This window comes from Mchenga conophoros, linkage group LG2, assembly GCF_057382185.1.
Source record: "Mchenga conophoros isolate Kocher_MC1m ecotype Shallow Benthic linkage group LG2, M_conophoros_male_GT1.1, whole genome shotgun sequence".
NCBI classification, from domain to species: Eukaryota; Metazoa; Chordata; class Actinopteri; order Cichliformes; family Cichlidae; genus Mchenga; species Mchenga conophoros.
Window position 1 is genome coordinate 22,384,364 of NC_140527.1, and position 22,047 is coordinate 22,406,410.

Sequence of the window (22,047 nt, forward strand, 5' to 3'; positions counted from 1 at the left end):
CAGAAATGTCACGAGTCTGTTTCCTGTTTTGTATTACATTGTAACAATACAACATTCATGTGCACACGCAAGGAAAAAGAAAAATCCTACTTGTGCTTAATATCAGTTCTCTGATGTTTTGATGTAAAACCAACACGTGGCTGGTGCCTTGATGAACAGAGAGGCTGCAGAATCCCACACAGGATTAGCCGCCTTTCCTTTTCCACTAAAAGAAGCAGATGTCTCAGAACCAATCTGGACCTCGTCCAGGACTCTACATGGATACAGCGGTCTCCTGTTAATCCACTGTGTCTGTGCTTGCATTTTTAAAAAGTAGACAGTGGCTCCACAAGCCTTTACCACAACTGCTGTTCTGGACATAGCATATGGACACCGAAACAGAAGGCAAATGTTTGGCTGCAGGCCTTCTGTCTGCTTCACCTGTATTTAACAGTGTGCGGTTTGTTTGGACTTGTGCTGGGTTTAATTAGTATTTTAATTACACACTGCCTGGAACCCATGCTTGTTTTTTGTTCTGGGTTTAACCACTAGGGAGCACTCTCATTCAACAATGCTGGAAGTGATGCAGCAGGTACCTGATCTGTTTTGCTTAATAAGTTGAAACAATGTGGCTAATATGCATACTCAGCTGCTGGGATTGTCTTGTTGCCTGGTTTAACTTGGCAGCTCTTTTACTGTCCTGCAGATTGGCCCAAAGTTAGAAAGACTCATTTTTTTTGTTAAGCAAAAAAAGTGGAAACTGTAAGCCTGTTCTTCACCTATTGCAAGCACCTTTCATTTCCTTGCACTTAAAACTTTGTGGGTGTATTGCCAGGGACCCGAGTAAGTGCGGTGCCAAGTTTCAGGTAGTTTAAATGAGTGGTTGTCACATTTTGGATGAAAGTTGTTTTCTACTACCAGAATTTCCCCAAAGAGTTCCTGCTTCATTCTGTGAGTAGAGGAAGGAGCAAACATACACACAGAGGTCTGTTTGCTTGGCTATTGCTGTGAGGGCATGCATCCCCAACGTTTTATTCAAAGCTTTAACCCTAAAATCAGGTCTTAACCCTCAGAGACACTTTTGAAGGGTGTAAAAAAAGGGCCGGCCAAACAACTGTATCTATTTGAACATTTCATCTAAAACCACTCTCTTTATTTAATATAGACATATTGCATTTTGTTTATTTTTTAATATGATGTAGTCATTGCCCTTAATTTCCTGTTACAAATTACTTACAGACTAAACATATATACGGTACTGTCCAAAGTCTTGAGCCATCCTCATTTCTTTGTTTTGCTATGAAAATGGGGAGAAGGTGGTAACAGTTTATTGAAACACGTGAAATACAGTATCTAAGGCAAAAACAGAGTTTATACAGTTCCAATAAGTGTGAAAGTCAATATTTAGTTTGACCACCTCCTAGCTAAGCTGTCCTGTATTTACCTTGAGTAGTCTTCAGGAATAGTTCTCCAGGCTTCCTGAAGGACATTCAGAGCTCTTCTTTGGATGTTGGCTGCTTTTTTGTTCTGTGCTGTAAAGATGATCCCACACTGCTTCAGTAATGTTGAGGTCCGGACGCTGAGGAGGCAAATCCATGACTGACTGTTCCAATTGTGTGCTTTTCTATCCAGGTATCTTTCTACTGCATTGTCAGTGTGTTTGGAATCATTGTCATGCTGAAGAATGAAGCTGCTGCCAGTCACATGCTTTACAGATGGTACTTTTACTATGTTTATAAATCCATCAACTTGGATGAGATTCACAACACGACTGGCAGAAATGCAGCTGCGAGTAAAAAGTGATTAAAGATATAAATGGTTTTTTTTTTGCCAACTTGTCTGTTCTGTATAGACTCAAACTTTTGCAAAGCACTGTAGTTCTTTTGATTTTTTAAAATCTGACAGTTCTGAACAGCCACATTTTCAAGGCACAATCTCATCCACACGCACACGTTAATGATCCTGATTGCCTGAATGCGACATGCTTAGCAATCACCTATAAATTGTAGCAATAACAGTAACCTGGGTTTCACTCTCTTTGAATGGGCACCCACTGCACTCGTTTGCCAAGCGCTGATGACGTGACCGTGCTGATCACAGGGTTCGCCACACTACGCAAGCAGCGCTGCTCTAATGTCAACGATGCACAGAAGCTGTAATTACGCACAGCTGGAACACTGGCTGCTCGGTCAGAGGCTGTAAGGGGACAGATTGTGTTGTAGTGTCAGCAGAAGTAGAAACAGCTGCATCGAGTGGAGTAAATCCATTTCCTCGCTCCAAGGGAGGTCAGGACATGAGGCTGCGAGTGTCGATACACAGGCTGCAAAGTTCAGAGGACCAAACACAAAAAAAATCAAACTAAAAAGTGTCTCATTTAAAGGAAGCAGCATAGATTTGAAAATAAGCAGCAGCACATGACTGCTTTTAATCTCAACTTGCTTCATTCCCACAAAAAAACAAAAAAAGACAACACAACATGTCACTGCTGTTATTCCAAACTTATATTTCTCATCTTTCCTTAAACACAAGCAGATGAATTCCCCGTTCAAACCAAATATTCTCCTTTATATTTATGTGAAAAATGCGTTTTGTAACCAGAAGTCCAAATGAAGTCTTACTTTGAAGTCTGCTCACTAACGCGTCAGTTCCATGAATTAAAAATAACAAAAAGCTGTAAAACAACGTAAATGTCACACTCACAGGGGTGCAGCTGAATCCATGACAACATACATACACATATTCAAGTTGAAACAAAGAAAAAGAACAACCAGTTAATGAATCTAAATCTAAACCTGGCTAAAAGACTCACTTCCAGGTTAACTCCCTCATTTTTTAAAGACTTTCTGATGTAGCTGTCATGTGTATTTCAGACTCTAGGTGACCTTTTGTCTGTGGTTATTTCTCAAACCTTGTTCAGCAATATAAATTATAGCCATTTACAGTAATATCAAGCTCCAGGAGTTGATTCTGCGGACAGCAGGGCAGCGATGAAGCAGGGCAGGGAGTGGAAATGGTGCGAGTCCCCAGGAGACCTAGCTAGCCTCCTGCGACTGTGATGCTGAGATGGATGGCTCAGGATTTTCTGCCATGGGCTCATCAGAGAGAGTACCGTTTCCATATTTGTTCCTTAAAGAACGTCCCAAAAACTCCCAGTACTCTTTACGGATGGTGTCCTTCTCCTGTGCCAGTAGTTGACAAATCTTCAAAGGAAGACAACAAAGCACAACAACATTGTTTCAGATCTCGAGTTTGACAAGAACAACATTGGGGTGCAAACTTTTATTTCTAAGTATGCCTAAGGACTTACTTCTAGAGCCTTTCTTAAAGTTTCCTTTTGCTCCTCCTCTTCTACCTTTTCTTTTTGGGCGATGTTCTCTAAGGCATCCTCATAGCAATCAAACAGAAATGCTAGCAGGTAAGGTGAACAATGTGTCTCCTTTAGCTCCAGCACCCTCTCCAGCAGACCTGGCTGAGATGACAGACCTCGGTCTTGCAGCATCCTTGGGGGGGAAAAAAAGAAGGAAATAAGAGAGGATACTGGCAGTGAGCTTTTCCATTTTTAATAACCATTTCTCAAGCTCCCTGTAGCGTGCTATATATTGAATGTCTTAGGATGGCACGGTGAAATATTCTAGTAGCTTGCCATCACCAGTGTGTGAATGTGTGTGTGAATGGGTGGATGACTGGATATGTAAAGCGCTTTGGGGTCCTTAGGGACTAGTAAAAAGCGCTATATAAATACAGGCCATTTACCATTTTACCATTTAGTGAGAAAATGTCAGCATGTTTGGGCCTTACAGGTAAACACACATAGGATCATTTACACTGTGATTTGCATCTTACCCTTTCAAATAATTCCATGCACTTTCATTATGGGGAGCCTTCCTGATCTGGTTCAGGCAATATCTGACACAAAGGGAAGAACAGCAGAAAAATGAATGCAACTGCACAACTGAAGCAGGAACAATGCTGAGGGTACAGAAACATGTATGTATTCATATTGCACAGACAGACAGACAGAGAGAGAGAGAGACAGAGACACAGAGAGAGAGAGAGAGAGAGAGAGAGAGAGAGAGAGAGAGAGAGAGAGAGACAGAGACAGAGCCAGAGAGAGAGAGAGAGAGAGAGAGAGAGAGAGACAGAGACACAGAGAGAGAGAGAGAGAGAGAGAGAGAGAGACAGAGAGAGACACAGAGAGAGAGAGACAGAGAGAGACAGAGACAGAGAGAGAGAGACACAGAGAGAGAGAGAGAGAGAGAGACAGAGACAGAGAGAGAGAGACACAGAGACAGAGAGAGAGAGAGACACACAGAGAGACAGAGACAGAGAGAGAGAGAGACAGAGAGAGAGACAGAGAGAGAGACAGAGAGAGAGAGACACAGAGAGACAGAGACAGAGAGAGAGACAGAGAGAGAGAGAGAGAGACACAGAGAGACAGAGACAGAGACAGAGAGACAGAGACAGAGAGAGAGAGAGAGAGAGAGAGTCAGAAGTTGTCAGAAGTGATTTTAATGACTAAATCTTGAGTTTTTGACATTCCTATAGCACACTAAAACAACTGGAGCGGTGGATATCCCAGCAGAAATTCCAAAAACACCCAAGTGCAAAAAACATGTTAAAGTTACTGAGAGTAAAACCAAAACAAACACCTCATGCTAACTGTGACCCAGGACCCAGGCACCTTGCACTTATTGAGTGGACTATGAACTCCTCTGTATATCAAAGTATTCTAGAGTTAAATGTGAGCCCGTTTGCCAAAGTTTGGCTGATATTGTGTCAAACAACAGGACAGTGATCCCAAGCACAGAAGCCAATCTACAACTGAATAGCTGAAAAAGAAAAGAATTAAGGCGGTGCAATGCTCCAGTCACAGTAAAGAAGAGTGGGCCAAAATTAATTCACAACAATGTGAGAGACTGAAAACAGAAAACAACTGCTTCAAGTTATTTTTGCTAAAGTTGTCACGATGTCAAACCGAGTAGTTCCATCTTTGTTCCATTATGTTTACAGTTTAGTTGCTCAGGGCTGTATTTACCTTGATGTTAGAACAGCAGAGCTCTTACACTGAAGCAGATTATTGACCATCTCTAGTACAGACTGAGTTTCAAACTGTTTTGCTGTTGGTCATTCATGAGCAGGTTACTCTCTATTGAATTTGTGCAATACAAGAGTGATAAACACTGATTGTCTTTAAATATTACAAATTGCTCCATTTTATTTGAGAGGGGATCATTATCTTACTCCTGCCTGTCTAAACTAATGAATAAACAGTGCTACACTGCTGTTGTGTAATTACACAAAAATTAAACAAGAGACTATGAAACCAAGACATATTAAAGAAAATGTATAGATCGAGTGAAGTAGTTAAAGGCAATCAGTTAGATTATTTTTGGAGGGGTCAGCCAAGTATAGGAGCTAGCCACACGACATTTTCAAGGCTAGAAAACATATTTATGCTCCGGGAAAAATTGAAAATCAACTTTACAACCACTCTAACATGCACTGGTACCCTTAATTTTGTCTGATAAGTCAATGGAGGAAACCTCTGAAAGTGCATTTTGGGTAAACTTGTCACCATGTGGAATGGGTGAATGATCAAAACAAACTGTAGGATAATAAAAGTCTCATTTTTATCCATGTTTTAGATCTTCTAGCTCTGCTCATTTTTGTGTCAAAATACAAATTCTAACACAATCATATTTTAACACACATCAGTGTAGGTTGCGGTCATGAACTGGAGAAACCACACTGGGGTTTACATGTTATAAATAATAGTTTGGACTTGTCACACCGATCAAACATTTTTAGCGCCTCAGTTCTTACTTAAGAATTCACGTATGAAGGTAAAAAATTTCAAGCCTCCACTAAATATACTAACATTACTGAACCTAATGGGGTCAGCTGTGAGGCACTGGATGATTTTTAATATAATAAACCTAATATTTCCTCACCAATTAAACATTACAATTAATTAAACAACACTAGAAAAATGCAAGAAAAAAAAGCACCTACTGAATCTCTCTCTCCACTACAGCTGGATCTGAAAAGCCTGTAGTGTGAGAAATCACAAAATGCCTCTGGTTCCATGCAGAGTTGTTCCTCACATCTTCCTCCAACAGATTCTCCACAAACTCCAGCTCGTTGTCCCACAGTTTGTACTCCTGGGGTACAAAGAAAACTAAGCTGGCATCCAACACGTTTATGCGGTTACATAGTGCAGCGTTTGTGTCGTGCATTGCCTCGCATTACATGATACAAATACTGACCACAGAGGGACTCGAACTACACACAAACAGCCAACCAAATTAATCAGTGAAGGAGTCAGTCTGGCAGAGAGCGTCGCTGTGGGAGGAGAACTGGATCTCGTTCCTCAGCTTTGGAGCCAAACTCTGCCGAGAGCAACACCTACCTGGATGACCCACTGTCTGTGCTGCCAAGCGTGGTAGTTCTTTGCATCTTGGCTGAGAATGTCTGCGATGAACTGGAGTTCCTCCGAGGGGTCATTCAACCACTCGACCACCATACGTCTGTGATGCCTGGAGCAGAAGGGAGTTTAGAAAGCCGTCCTTATCTTCCAACTTTTTCATTAAACTTGAGTCGTTTTAGGAATGTCCCACTCCCACTCTCCTCTCTATGTGCTCTGGATAAATTCACATAATGCACTTACCAGACTTGATAGTTTTTGGGTTGCTCTTCAATAATGTTAGTAATGTACTTCATCTCCTCCTTTAGGTCCTTCGACAGGGCTTGCAGGAGTACTCGCCTGTAGTGCCTGGACAGTACCACAGCATATGTTAGATTACATTTTCACAGAAGACACTCATTTCTAAACAAAACAAACACATTTTATACTCTGATGCAGTTTTAAAATTGTGACTGGCCTGAGGCACTGTACCTATAAACAGTACTACTTAACTATGAATGTCATCTCCTTTGCTCTTTTTCCCATTATGTGTAAATGCTACAACATCAAAAGATCAGCACTGCTTTTCCAGCAGGCAAAATGCTCACCAGACAGTGTAATTTGCAGCATTTAGGTCAATGGCATCTGCAGTCAGAGCGAAAGCCCGCTCAGTTTTTTCATCATTCTTTAGGAGGGCACGGAAATAGTCGTAGACATCTGAGACTGTTGGAAGAAAGACGTGAACATTAGATATGAAATCCTTCTGCAATCATATTTCATCTGAAATAGTTTGGATTTTAACAGACAAGTGGCATATTAACGGAAAAAACAACATAATGTGCCTAAAGGAAGGAAAGTACAGCAAGGAAGCCAGGTGCCACCAGTACGGCAATGATTCTCCAAGTGTTTGGAAATCTCCTGGAGGCATAGAACACCATTATTCCAAAAAAACAAACAAACAAAAAAAACAAAACAAAAAAACCCCCCTACTTTGGTATTTTTACAAATTAGGATGAGGGTACTGGCAGTCAAAAATGTCCCAAACAGCAAATGATATTTGCTGTCATTGTCATAATCATAAAACCTTTCAGTGATCACTTGAGCCCCATCGTATGGTTTCATGACAGGATGAAGATGACTACTTAGATCATAGGTGTCAAACTCTGGCCCGTGGGCCAAATTTGGCCCGCAGCCTAATTACATTTGGCCCACGAAGCCATACAAAATTACTATTAGAGTTGGCCTGCCGGTATTATACAGTGCATGTACTGCTAATACTACAAGTCCCAGAATGCTCTGTTGGTGTTTTGGCACGTCAGTCATGACAGGACCCATTAGCACCCTCTCCTCTGTTGACCATAGTCATAGCAACCATGCAAATACTGCCATGCTACCTATCCCAAAATGGCAAAAAGAAAGGCAGAAAACAGGAGCTTTCTGAACAGGTGGGATAACATGATGAAAATTTGATAAATGATAAAATTTAATTCAGAAGCCTGCAAATACATTTTTTATTTAAGAAATGAATTCCACTGATGTGTTATTTAATTGGAATTTTGATTTTGCATATGTGCAATATTAAGTTATATATACGTTTATATAAGTTATATATATTGTTTAGTATTAAGCTTTGCTTGTTCCATATTCAGTTTTTCAGCAAAACTTGTTTGAGTCCATAAGAAAAGATTCATTGTTATATTTGGAGGAAGATTTTTTTTCAATGAATATTAATGTTAGCCCGCGACTTTGATCCAGTTTTGAATTTTGGCCCACTGTGTATTTGAGTTTGACACCCCTGACTTAGACGTATAATATCTTGCAGTGACCTTTCCCTCTACCCACTTCCTTGCTGTCTTGCAATTCCCTATGAGCCTTCCATGGTTCACTAGCAATCTTACACTTTTCCGAGTAGGCAATCTTCACTACAGGATTTGGTCCATCATCCTGTGGAACAGGCTCCAGGTCAGCCCACTCCTTTCTGTCTCTGAAACACAAAAACACGGAGGTGGATTAACTGTCAGTACAGCCTGACAGTAGCTAATGTATTTAGTTACACAGGGCCAAGATCCATCTAGAAACAAATATATTGTAGATAATCACCAGCCCAGTCACCAGTTTTTGGTCCACAAATAAGGCTTTAAGAACCATTAAACTTACTACTACCACGTCTGCTGTCACTAAATTCTCCCATAAATTCAATTCAGGCTTCTGTGAGTATTATATCTCTTGATATAATGTCTCTGACTGAGCTAACTACTTTGGGGGGAATTTGTACACTGTTTTTGTGATCAACCAATGCATTTTTCAGCCATTTCTGACCGCCATATAAGCAAGGAGGTCTCCTATTCTTGGGTAAAAGAAAACCCAAACAGCAAAGTCATTACAATGCTGCTGATTGTCATCTGACACTTTGGAGGGGGCGGCAAAAAAAAGCCTCTGTGCAAGGAAGAAAACTGCAAATGCGATAACTGTTTAACTTTATACTGAAATCATTAAGACAAGCTGTGACGTTAGGACGCCAAATTAACCTGGGTACTATTCTTTCTGAAGGTATTGGCTAGAATAAACGTACAGAGCTGAACCTTCTACTAGAAAGAGGGCTGTTAGCGCAACTCCTCCGGCTTTCCATCACAAAGACGATAATTATAGTGCACTTTTGACAGCTGCTAACAAAACTCGTATTAAACTATAAGTTATCAAACATTACCGCGTTATAACAAACACGAGCTACAGAGTAGTTACTAAGCACCGGTAGAGGAGCGACCAAAGCTAAGTTAGCCACCCAAAGAGAAAGTGATAACTAGACAATACCTGTAAAATATGTATCGAGTCGGGTCAACAGCAAATTCATCCTCGATGTGCTCCTCGACCTCTACATCAAACTCTTTGTCTTCGTTAACTTGTACAGATTCAACTGTTTCCTCAATGTCCGACATTGCTAACTAGTTAGCTTAATCGCAGTTGTGCTCCGTTGAGAAAGAAAACGTCATATCCGGTGTAGCGGAAAAAGTTGCCTTTAAGTGCTGCTGGGAAATGGAGATTTTCTTTCCTTAATTATCACCTAATAATAATAGACAGCCACACTTCTCCAGTTTATGGAGATAAGTTTATGCAAATGATTTTAAAAATACCACGCTGTCTTTCAAACGGTGCTATTTATTTTTCAGTAGCTTCAACTAAAGAAACTGAAACAAATGTTACTTTGTAAAAGGCTGCTAGTAACAAAGTGCCTAAAGATCCAAGTATTGTTTTTTGCCACCTGTGTAGACAAAACACTGGTTCATTCCTTGAGTTAGGTGCCTTGTTATGTATGAATGATTCATAGGTCAGTGGTTTTTCTACCTTTTCAGTTATCAAATCCCACAGTGGCTGTTCCAGCTGGTCTTCATGTCACAGTTTAGTCTCAGTTTATGGATGTTTGTTTTCAACCTGTTACAACTCATCTGACTTTTAAATTTCTGATGGAGTTGTAACTGTGTGTGTTCATCAGTTAAATGTTCACATTAATTAAAATACACCATCCACTAGTTTCTAGATTCCTGCTGTGTCTATAGGACTGCTGAGGTTCACCATGTTCTGGCTCCCTCTTATGGCAGGATTTGGTTGACATATATTTGGAGAATAGAAAAAACATAAAACTATTAAAATACAAATGTCATGCAACTGGAAGTCAAATTTCACTTTACTTGCCAAAACCTGGGGCCTCTTAATCACATGCCAAACTCTTGACAACACATGGATGTGAAATCATTTCATTAAAGCAAGGTCAAGCAGAGGTTTATTTCCATCAACAACTCTGGACATTATAAAAATAAATAGATGATTCACAGTCAGTGGATTGTAATACAAACTGTTATCAAAATTATGTATCAGCCAGAATGAAAAACTGAACACATGCATAATCACCATTCCATGAACTTATACATGTCCTGAATACGTAAGAACAAAATCCTTTTTGTCAACAGAACTGTTTGGGGAAATATAAAATCATCATTCAAATCAGACAGCTATGCAACGTGAATATGCTTCTTTCCATAATTGCTTGACCCAGACTGTTCAGTGACCGTCTTCCTGCTCCAATCCATGCTTTTCAATGTAGCGTCTGGAAGAAGGGAAAAGGAAAAGAAAAAGATTAAATACAGCTTTTATTTAGCATCATAAAAGTTTAATAAACACAACTACAGATGCAACTCTGACACGTCCAGACTCACTGTGATTGTACAGTTGTGCTCTTATTAGGGTCTAAGACCATGCTCATGCCAAATTATTTTGACTTTTAGGTAATAGTGGCGTGAAGGGAGAGAGAAAAAAAAAAAAAAAAAAAAAAAAAAATTTGATTCAGCACCACGACAGTATTTTATTATCTTGATATTTTGCATGTTCATCAGGCGCATCAAATATCTATATTTAAATAAATTCAAATACTCTGGTAATACGACAAACAAGAGAGCTCATCTCATGCCCCACCATCCAGAGATCATGTTTGCCAAGCAAACTTACATTAAATCGGCTCAAGCAATAAATAAAATCACTGGACACGCACGTCCGAGCTCAGAGCAAGCTAAAACCTCAGTCTCACAAGTTAAAAAAAAAAAAGAAAGGGTAATGGCACTGACATACTCAAGATTTCTTCTCTTACGATTTCCAGCTTTATTACCTTTATTTAAAAAAATGCACTGATGTATTTTCAGCCACGTGGGGGCAGCACAACAACCTTTAACAAAATACTAACCTATTACCACAACACAAAGTTTGTATAGCAGATGTGTTTAGACACAGCTGCACTCATCAGAAAATCCAGCAGACTCACAACAAAGTTAGCATTCATTTGGAGTCATCCCTCTGGCTTTTATTAGACTATAAATAAAATTATGCTAATGCTTCACCGTGTTCATCAGTGTCTTTCCGCCGTAGGTTTTGCCAGGTACCGTTTGTTGACAATTTGTTCTCCAAAATTGAGTTTAGAGATGTGGATGTTGTTTGTCAAAACAAAGTTGTGGAATTTAAATTTGTAAAGACACTTTCTGTTTTGCATACGATCTGTGCTTGGTGTTGCTCGAATACTGTGAAGAATCAGAAATGAACAACACACTCAACCCAAAGCAAGAAAATCTCAAATCAAATGAATGTTGCATAACTTCTCAGCCCTGAACAACGAACAACCAAACAGCTTTGGCTGCTCTCTCAGGTCTCTTATTAAGATGAACTGAACTGTCATGGGGTATTATTACAAAGTCCAGAAACACTTGCTTAAAGCAGTAAAGATAATAGTTACTAGAAAAACTCACCTTCGTGCAAAGTTATACAGCGCTTCTTTTCTTTCTTGGAGAGACAAATGTCTGTCGGTTGGTGATTTCCCAAAAGTTTTGGCAGCAGGCTATGAATAAAAACAAAATGGAATTTAAAAAACAAAAACAAAAACAAAAAAAAAAAAAACTGCAAAAAACAGATATTCTTATTAACATTCATGTACACAGATAAGCCAAAACTAACAGAAGACACTAGGGCTCATTATATTGTACGGATGTATCTGAGGGTCTGGGATGTGCAGTCTTAAAAAATAAGGAGACGGCCGCTTCACGTCTCACTGATTTTGACAGCATGTGATGGACCGACTGCATATTGGGCTCCTTTACTATAAATAATATCTTAGTGATTATTATCATGCAGTGCAGCTAAAATGTAAGGTAAATAGTGTGATAAAAAGACACTGATATGGAGCTTATGAGATCAAAAGATCAAGATCATCTTCTCGTACACCTCTGGACAGCTTGTGCCTTTTATGGGCCTTTTCGGTATCACTTCATAAATAATAATTTTTTACCCAACTTATTAGAGCCTGACAAATACATGACTTTTTTGCCTGGTACCAATAATTCAATGATTTAAATTTGACAGGTTGTCCTCTTATCATGTTTTTCTTTCAGATGCATCAAACGCAAACAGATTAACATTTGTTAGATGTAGTTCCTTAGTTGCCCGTTTACAGTCTTCCTGACTTTACAAGCTGGTTGTTGTGTTTGTGGTGTGCCAACAGGGGAGTTGCAGAGCGCCCTGTGATGGGCAAACTTTGCAATTTCAACATTCATAACATCACTGAAGGCTGTTTCTCCTGTTCTTTCTTTACTTTTTAAAAATGTTGTTTATGACTATTACAAATGCAGATACCAACAGATCACCAAGTAGCTTATATCAGTCAATGATATTGACCCGTAAATTAATCAGATGTGCTCTATAACTTCAAATTGTCTGGTTAAATTCTAGGAAACAGGCCTTATCAAACCTTTAAGGTGGAAGCAGGACCAGAAGAATAGGAGCTGATCTTGGAAGGGCCAAAAGTCGAGATCCCCGCTGCTTCCATTGATGTTTCCTCCTTGTTCTCCAGCAGATTTGTAATGGTGGTGTCAACACAATTGGTTTTTGCTATACACAATAAAAAGAACAACTGTTAGTGCATGGCAAATGAATCTATCATTCTTTTTAAAGGACTTCTTACAAAGTGAAAGTGTGACAGAAGAGCTCAGGTGCAGAATGAACATAAAAGTGTATTCCAAGAAAATAGATGTGGTAGCCAAATGTAAGTGTACCTAAATCCTTTGTGATGACATTCAGTGGAACATGGGGCAACACGTCCTTCACCTGCTGAGCCATCTTAGCAATCCTGCGGTCATCTGTGCCCAAACTCATGAATCCAAGCCCAATAGAACCAGGTGTTACACCTACATTTAAAAAAACAAAACAAACAAACCTCCAATCAGCTGAATCTCCCACATGGACAGAGTTGATGTTGAATCATGTGACCGACTTACTTGTGGTTGTTTGTGGAACAATGCGTCTTGTCCTTTTGATGTGCTCTGCTTTATCAGCTTTAGTGATTTTGGTGGCGACCAAGCCAAGCTCAGCAGCTAGCAGCTAAACAAAAACACACAAGCAGAAAGTGGGAACTACATCTGCTATGCATGACGTTTTGCAACACAACAACAAAGAGATCTGTGTACAGGTGCAAGGCTTCATAACTCTTACACATATCACACACACGCATATTTGTTTTTACAATTACAAATATAACTCATGTGCATCCAAGTGGCACACGCTGTTCTTACCTCCTGGACTTTGTTGGCAAACTCCTGTGTCGACTCGCCATCTTGTCTGGATACTGTTGGGAGCCAACTGGGATGGAAACGAAACACAAAAAAGCAATGCTAAGAAGACAATCTGAACAATTAGAGCAACAGAAATACTAAGAATCAATAGAAGGTCTTTTCAAAAACTCAGACCAAAAAAAACCAACCAAAACAAAAAACAAAAAAACAAAACAAAACAAAACAAAAAACAAAAAAAAAAGAAAACAAAAAAACAAAACAAAACAAAAAACTTGCTCATGAAAGCAATATGATTTTGAAATGCACATTCATTAATCAGAAGTCCTGGCAGGAGCATGAGCCTGAGGAGGGTAGTTTGTGCCAAAAATTCACAGTTTTTTGTGTTTTTTGGATTTTACATAACAATCTCCACAAAACCAGGTTAGGGTAAAAGAAATGAGACCTACATTGTGAAAAATGTGGCTGCAGAAAAAGATAGAAATAATGACACAAATTATTTAGTACCTTACATGATACACTGTCCATGGAACAAAAAATGTCCATAAGAGCTCCGTCAGCCAGCTGGACTCCGGTGTGCTCTGTGTACAGACAGGAGGTAATCGTGTTGTTAGATTACTTTGGTGTGCAGTCACATCATTTCATCAGCTCTTTTAAATGTCACTTTCATTCTAAATGTGAGTTCAAATGACTTTACCAAAGAGATCAATGGTCTGGTCACCCGTAAGGCCACAGGTTGGATGGATTCAGTCAGTGAGAAAGGCCAGGAGCTGAGAGAAAAAACATATAGATATTTAATATAGTAGCTGGTTGGCTTTGTGCTGTGAGCCAATAACAATTGATTTTATTGTTAAAGACATTCAGGATATGTGCAATTAGTCAGCTAAGCATTTAAAGGCCAATGCCTTTGGTAGTTAGCATCAGCAACATAGTGAACGGGTGATTCTGACATGGCACAAAGGAGGCGCAGCCTAAGAGTCTGCGTTAGGTTCCAGTAAAAGAAGAGTATCAGAGACTGTAAAGAAAAGCATGGCAATAATCACAACCTCATTATAAAGTGCAACTCCCAGCTTCTCTGGTTTTCATGTGCATCTCCACTGAGGATACAGTACACTTGTTTCAGTCTTACTCGAATTAACTATAGAAATGAATCAATTTAGCAGCTGTTTTCACTTCCTTGCACTAATTTCCCTACAACTCTAGAGGGAAATTAGTGGGGGAGACTCAACCGCCAAAGTAATTCATCTCTATCTCAATGTGCCATGAAAGAGGGATGATAATTTGTCGCTGGCTGCATTAAATCACTGGGTATGGGTAAGAGGCCAAAACCGTCCCAGGGTGCTGATGAATTGCAAACACTTGCTGTGTTATCGGAGAGTTCTTGTTTATTACCGTACAGTAACATGTGTACAAACGTCACCTGAATTTGAGAAGACCGGCGCGGCCATTTGTGGTGTCCTCTTCAGGAAACAGGAGCAAAGGTGTGGTGCCTTCAGCAGAGCAGTAACTCTGCAGAGACTCTCCTATGGCTCCGGAGCCTGCATGGATTTCCATGAAGCCTCTGGCCCAGCACACAAAGCCTGTGGAGCCATCTAACTGGGGCTGATAGGCAGAAAGAGACGGGTCAAATTCACCACATATTTACTATATTTAAAATACATTAAAGTACACAGGATCTTCTTTTTTCAACTGACAGACCTTGAGAATAGATCAGGTATATTATAACATGTGTTAATGCACCAGCACAATCTTGCCTCCACGCACAGCTCTCTCAGGGTCCTGTCACAGCATTTCACTGAGATTAAGGTGCATTGCAACACCTTGAGAACTGAATTTTTCAGTATATCTGTTAGAGATTTGTTCCTGTGCCTGGGATCATTGTCCTGTTGCATAACCAAATTTGGACCAAGCTTTAGCTGTCAGACAGATGGCCTCACATTTGACTCTAGAATACTTTGGTATACAGAGGAGTTCACGGTCGACTCATTGACCATGCAGTGGTCAGAGAGACTGAGCATGGGGTGAATTTGCTGGGATGTCCACTCCTAGAAAGACACATATCTGAATGCTCCAGACCAGCAAACTGCCAAACACCTCTGCTTTTATAGAGGTGCTCACAGCGCATCAAGTGCATTTGATTAAAGTTACCTGACTGCTAATTACCAGCTTAATTCCTACAAAAGTTATAATGGAATGCAGACAACTGAAAACTTTCTTCTTCACAGGACTGCATGTAGTGTCAAATTGTATTTATGTCCAAGCCATGTAATGCAATGATGTCACCATAGATTTGTTAATAGGAGGGCACTGATGCAATCAGCACACTGATATATTACACTGAATCCCTGAATGTGTAAAATATGCTGCATGACACGGTTGAGTCAGGAAAAACGTTTAAGCCAAGCACTCACTGTGCTGCAGGGGGTCAGGAGGTTGATAATGTTGTGGTCAAACTCTGTCACATGATTGCATATGTACAGCTTGGTGTTTTTGTCTCTGGAGCGGGGATTTTTCTGTCTCACATGCATCCCCAGCACCGAGCACATAACCCTCACAACAAATCTAGAAGCAAAGAAAAAACAAACAAACATGATGTCAGCATTTTAACATATTTGGCAACAGGATAGTCCTCAATAGTGTAACACTGCGTGTATAATTTACCACAATATGCAATACGTACAAATATCTTTTTTCTTAACTGCTCTTATAGCCTCCAGGGCATGTACATGCTTTGGTTCTTTAATCATGCAGTCACCACCTTTCTTCAAACTAAAATTACAGTGTGCAAAGTACAATTACCTTCCACTGGCCTCAGTAGTATTTACTGTGGTTAAAGTGAATAAACTCTGACAAAAAATTACAGTTATTTTAATGGCACAGATGCCATGTGTGTTAGCATTAACTGCTATTGTTATCCCTTATACTACAATTTCACCTCAGTCATTATTGTCACACACACACAAACATGATTACAAGTGACACACAAGACGACTCAGCTACAGATTTGGTTACCGCTGACAGTAAAATGTGGTATTGGAACACTTTTTCAACACTTGCCTTCTTATAAAACTCTCTGGAAGTGCACAGCTGACCAGGAACACATGAACACCAATAAAAATACGTATGAACATTAAAGAAATGCCGACTGGAAAGTAAATCAGCAACAGCAGAAGAACGACAGCATCTTTGGGAAACCTGCACAAAAACAGAGCAGAATCAAAAAAATGACATTTGGAATAGAAAACACAAAAGAAAAACAAATCTAAATGTAAATTAGAGAATTTAAGTGATTTCCAGGGGAGCTGTAGCAAGATTGCTTTATCCTGTGCCGATTATATTTCAAATGAACCAACACATTTTTAGCCCTTTTTTATTTCCCAATTTCAAAATATACACCTCACCATCAGCCTCAAAAATACCGTTCTGTGATTTGAATGACAGCATCTTTCACAACCTACTGATCTTCTTCCTTTTATTACTGGATAAATGTGCACTGAGCCATAGCATGAACTCACATCAGAGTTTAACCATTTCACTCTATTGTTATTCAACTATGCAATGATATCCAATGATACAATACTGTGAAAAAGAGCCATCCATAATCTGTTTATGTTTTGATACGAAATGGTTATAGGTAGGGATGGGTATTGATAAGATTTTCACGATTCCGATTCCATTTTCGATTCTATTTAACGATTCGATTCTTTATCGATTCTTTTTAAAAAAGGAGAACACTAAGGTCGATTAGCTTAGAACTTTGTTTTACATTTTCTCTTTGAACAAGATAGAAATTTAGGAGTAACATGGCCTTACAAACCCAACAGTAAGATTTTAAGAGATCCAGCCTACGGCTCTTTGATGGGGTGTCACAGGGTCCCCAGGAAAAAAAAAAAAAAAATTGTAAACGTAAAATAATAAAATAAATATTCTTCTGTAGCAATAACAAAGTGTAACATAAATTATTCTGTAGCAATTACACAAGAATATCCAGTAATCTCCCTGCCTACAATTAAACACATTCCGAAAATCGGGGGCATCTGCTGTGGCAAATGGGTGCAAGCCTTTGACCACAAACTTAGTCACTGCTCGGTGACATTTGTCTATCCTGGCCTGAAAGGAGACGCTACCGGTAGACTGCAGCGAGAACTGCCAGCATCTGAGCCAGCCAGACTCTGCTAACATAATATGCACTGTTAGTTGATTATTTACCTGCCGCATTAACGGGAGAGGACGTGCAAACGTTACCGCTGCTGCTGGGTTGAGATTCACGAGTCCAGAATGGAATTAAAAACACGACATTCATTTAAGGTCATCGCGTGTTTTGTGAGCAAATGCTTTTGCATATTCGTAGTGTTTCCTCCCTTAAATGAAATATCTACTTTGCAAGTATTGCAAGTTGCCCTGTTGTCATCCGTTCTCGTAAAGTATGACCAAACTTTTGAGCGTTTGAGCCGCCGTGTTTCCTGCCAGGTAAATGACGCTCCGCAACGTAGTGACGTCATTCGGGGCGACTGGAATCGATAAGGGAATCATTGGCAAAAATGGCAAACAATTCCAAGGTTCTCAACAAGAACCGGTTTTCGATACCCATCCCTAGTTATAGGTGCAGGTATTTATTGCAACATGTTCAAACACACACTGAAATCCAGTACGTAAATCAAAAACAGAGTTTGTACAATTCCAAGCTTTCCTATTGTTTTCCAATCTTCTAGGATGACATTCAAAGCTCTTCTCTCTGTCAAGATGAACCATCACTTCTAGAATAGTGTTGAGGTCTGGGGTCTGTGGAGGCAAATTCATGCTTGATGGTAGAGCTGGGCGATAGAACGATAACGATATGTATTGCGAAACTAACTTTTTCTCGATAGAAAAATTAAACTAATGCGATAGACCTCACCGCTCTTGTCCTCTTAAAAAAAAAAAAAGAAAAGAAAAAAGAACAGACAATTCAAATTAAGTAGCGCAGAGCCGAACCAATCACAGCCGCAGCGTCACGTCACATGACTTGTTACGTACAGCACAAGTGCCAAGCCGCACATGTGTATTTGTTTGGGAAGCAGCGGTGCCGCCCGGGTAACGGAGGAAATGAGTGTGCCGACTAGAAAAATCAACCGAGCGTGACCGAAGGTTACCGAAGAGGAAACAGATGATGGTTCCAATGCCGGAGAGATTGTCGAACGGAAGAGCCATAGAAGTTCCGTAGTGTGAAGGTATTTCGGCTATTTCAAGTCTGACAAAAACAGTAGCGCGCACGTTAAATTGTGCCGAAAGCAAGTCTGGAAATACAATAAAGCGGTGCATGCTCAATCTCTGACTGGAAGCGCTAATTCGTCATTCGGCTTTTGTCAGACTACAGTAACTGTTAAAACTGTTTGAAAAGCTAAGCTATACAACAAGGAGAGATTGAGAATTTTCTTTTAGTTCTCAGTTTATTTGATATTGACAAAAGTTAGTCAATTTTGTCTGATCTTCTGTAAAACAAACTAAGATTTATTTGTAGAATTAATATTTTGTTTCTAAGTGGAATTGACAATTTAGTCTGTTTCGTTTGTTCTATTTTGAAACTTAAACGCTTCAGCGGCTGCCTTTTGTGTAGTTTGCAATATTTGCCTTTATTTATCTGAAAAAGTCTCATGTTCCTTAAGTACATCTACCCTGTTGAACTTATTATGGGAAATAAATATTTAAATCAAAACAAGCTGCTGATTATTTCACATTTTACTTGTGAGCAACGGCACATTTAAATCTTACAAATATAGTTATTTGGCTTATATCGTGATAGATATCGTTATCGCCTGAAATGAAAAAAACATATCGTGATATGAAAAAAATCTTATATCGCCCAGCTCTACTTGATCGTATTCCAATTTGTGCTTTTCTATTCAGGTATGTTTTTACTGTGTTTTTCATGTGGCTGCAGACACTCACTGTTGTAATTCTTTCCTGTTCATACTGAAGAGGAGTTGAACCAAAAACGTGGATTCATTACTCCATCATCCCGCTGTCCTCCACTGATCTTGTGTAATTTTCATACTTCATCCTTTTCTCCTCTTTTCCCTTCCTTAAAAAAGGCTTCTTGACAGCGACCCTTAGACTGAGACCATTTCCAATGAGTCTTCAGTGAACAGTAGCTGGATTAACTAAAGGGGCAGATGTATCTCTCAGGTCCTGTCAGGTCTATGGCAGATTTTTTTCCGTTTCTTAAGGACTGTTTCCTGTTTCTCAAGGACATGACTTTCAGACACTTGCCGTAGATAATTTTTTTTAAGCCAACCACTTCATCTGTCCCCCTCTTGTCCAGTTTCCTCATATTTTCATGCTAGCAGATCTCGGCATGAAAATTTGAGGAGAATCACCTTTTTCTAGAAAACATATTATTCGACATCTGCCAAACTGTTATTTTTGACATTTTTCACAGATTCAACTAAAGAAATGGGAACATTTTATAGTTTTTTTCTTTTATAGACTGCAAGTAAAAAAGTGCCAAAAGATACAATGTAAAATTACTTGTTTTTGTTACCAAGTTTTCTGTTATGTAAAGATACAACATCATCCCTTGCATTAGGTGCTTTTTGTTGTTTGGGTCAACTGCAGGGCCAGATGCATCTTTCAGGTCCTGTGACATGACTTTTACTGGCTCATCTGCTGTTGATAATTTTTAAAGCACTGCCAATTCTTTTGTCCTCCCCTTATCCAGTTTCCTAAAAACAAATTAACTGGACACTGCACACTATAGTGTGCTGCAATATGTTACTGCAATATGCCAAATTTTCAGCAAATAGCACTTTGGGAATCACCTTGTTGTGACAAAAGTATTATATTACATCTGTCAAACTTTTATCTTTATGTTTTTGTGACAGACTGCTGATAACAAAGTAACTTAACATTGTTTTTTTTGCCAAGCTGTCTGCTATGTGTAGACACAACACTGTTTTAATTCCTGAATGAATCATAGATCAGTGTTAAGTGGTCCGTTACAAGGACTGGACTGAAAATGAGTGAAAAGGCAGCAAGAGTCTAAATAATAACGTTGAAAGACCTTCAGAAATCCTGGAGAACCGATGCTCAAGACCACTTAAAAAAAAAAATTACAATCAAGTCTGACGCTATGAAAGGTGGCTCGAGGCACAGTACTGTACACACGTTATGAAAACCAATTGCAGAGTTAGAGCTGCTTTTGTTTCAGCGTTTTTACCAATATTACACGTGTCACTACTCGATTCCCTCTGCAGTCAAGCGCTAGAGAACATTTCGAAACCTCATAAACGCTCTAGTCGTCATTACCACTGTCTACAGGCCTCATGTCCGCCCTCTATTCAAGTCAAAAACACTTTAGTATTGAAGTACACAACGACAGCTACTTTTGCTGTCAGTTATTTTCTCCCCTTTACACGCGCTCAGATATAATCTCTGACTTTTGCGTCTAGATCAAAAAAATTTAAGTCTCTTAAACTTCACTCTTCGTTGTCACAAGGCAAGCAGTGAATACATGAAACCAACAGACATCTAAGATTAGCTAGTTCACGCATTTCATGCTGCAACTGATCGGCGTGCTTATTAAAATTAGCACTGGACAAGGTTTCATGTCAAACGCTATCCATGACTTGTTTACTATAACGTTGCCAGTATCGGCTATCTAGCTGCATGTTTTCCAGATTATTTAATACATCTTCTACTATACTGGTTAGCTGCCCGATAATAAACGTCGTCGACGCCATATCCTCTGTGTATTTCTTCAACGCTTATTGCGCTAATTAGCGCTAAGTGAAGGTTAACCGAGCAATTTACACTACTTAGCAGTTAGCTGACTTACCGACGAAAGTCAAACATGTCTTCAATTCCCCGAGTCTCCATGTCTGCCAGTCAGACCTTCAGAGGCTAATGCTAAAAATACAACCTGACCCCTAAATATAAATTAGTCATTACTTTCACGACTGCACCTCTGTCATGCGGTGGGTAAACTGGAAACTGGGTAGCTTTAAGGAGCCAGTTAGATTATAGTACAGCCTTTTCAGACCGCTTAAGTACGCGACTTTAAAATGTTAGCTTTGTGGTTAAATAGCGCTAGCACAGATAATGGCTTCAGTCGGCACGACACCACTTCCGGTCCGTTGTTAGAATCCCCTAGAATAAAAGCGCCATCTCTACAAAAGTAAATTTATATAAATAATACTCGTTTCTAAATTCTACAGAAGTGTATAAACTGGGAGTCTTTGTAACCAACACTTCAATTACTTTCATGATTTCATGTAATCTATAACTGTGTGTTCATCTTTATCGGAGTGTCAGGTGCGATACTTTCATAATAAAAGAGCAGCAGAAAAAAATAAAGGAGCACTAAAGACATCCCCTAAAGGAAACGCTGGTAAAATGTTATAGTATTTTGTCTACCTCTAGTGGCGAAATCTGATCAATTTTAATTAGCAGGAAACGTAGTATGTAATGTTACCATTTTATTTTAATGAATCTATTTATTTATTCCAATGATGAGCTGAACGTCTTTAGTCGCCCCTCTTTTCTTTTTTACTGTGTTTATAGTCAGCAGTTTAGGGGGGAAAGTGTAGC

General features: G+C 39.4%; 2 protein-coding genes across 2 annotated transcripts; both read right to left on the reverse strand.

The window, feature by feature from the left end:
• Positions 1 to 2,368: 2,368 nt before the first annotated feature.
• fnta (farnesyltransferase, CAAX box, subunit alpha) lies at positions 2,369 to 9,379 on the reverse strand. The gene is made up of 9 exons (XM_085288228.1): positions 9,194 to 9,379; positions 8,281 to 8,366; positions 6,991 to 7,105; positions 6,647 to 6,751; positions 6,389 to 6,515; positions 5,992 to 6,140; positions 3,823 to 3,885; positions 3,287 to 3,479; positions 2,369 to 3,179 (listed from the first exon to the last, which is right to left on the reverse strand). The coding sequence occupies exons 1-9, from the start codon at positions 9,316 to 9,318 to the stop codon at positions 3,012 to 3,014; spliced, it is 1,131 nt and encodes a 376-aa protein (XP_085144354.1). The 5' UTR covers positions 9,319 to 9,379; the 3' UTR covers positions 2,369 to 3,011.
• Positions 9,380 to 10,143: 764 nt separating this feature from the next.
• aup1 (AUP1 lipid droplet regulating VLDL assembly factor) lies at positions 10,144 to 21,580 on the reverse strand. Its single transcript, XM_085288240.1, has 12 exons — positions 21,296 to 21,580; positions 16,540 to 16,677; positions 15,894 to 16,044; positions 14,903 to 15,084; positions 14,180 to 14,252; positions 13,990 to 14,063; positions 13,486 to 13,552; positions 13,192 to 13,294; positions 12,970 to 13,101; positions 12,666 to 12,805; positions 11,671 to 11,759; positions 10,144 to 10,484 (listed from the first exon to the last, which is right to left on the reverse strand). The coding sequence occupies exons 1-12, from the start codon at positions 21,334 to 21,336 to the stop codon at positions 10,439 to 10,441; spliced, it is 1,236 nt and encodes a 411-aa protein (XP_085144366.1). The 5' UTR covers positions 21,337 to 21,580; the 3' UTR covers positions 10,144 to 10,438.
• Positions 21,581 to 22,047: the final 467 nt, after the last annotated feature.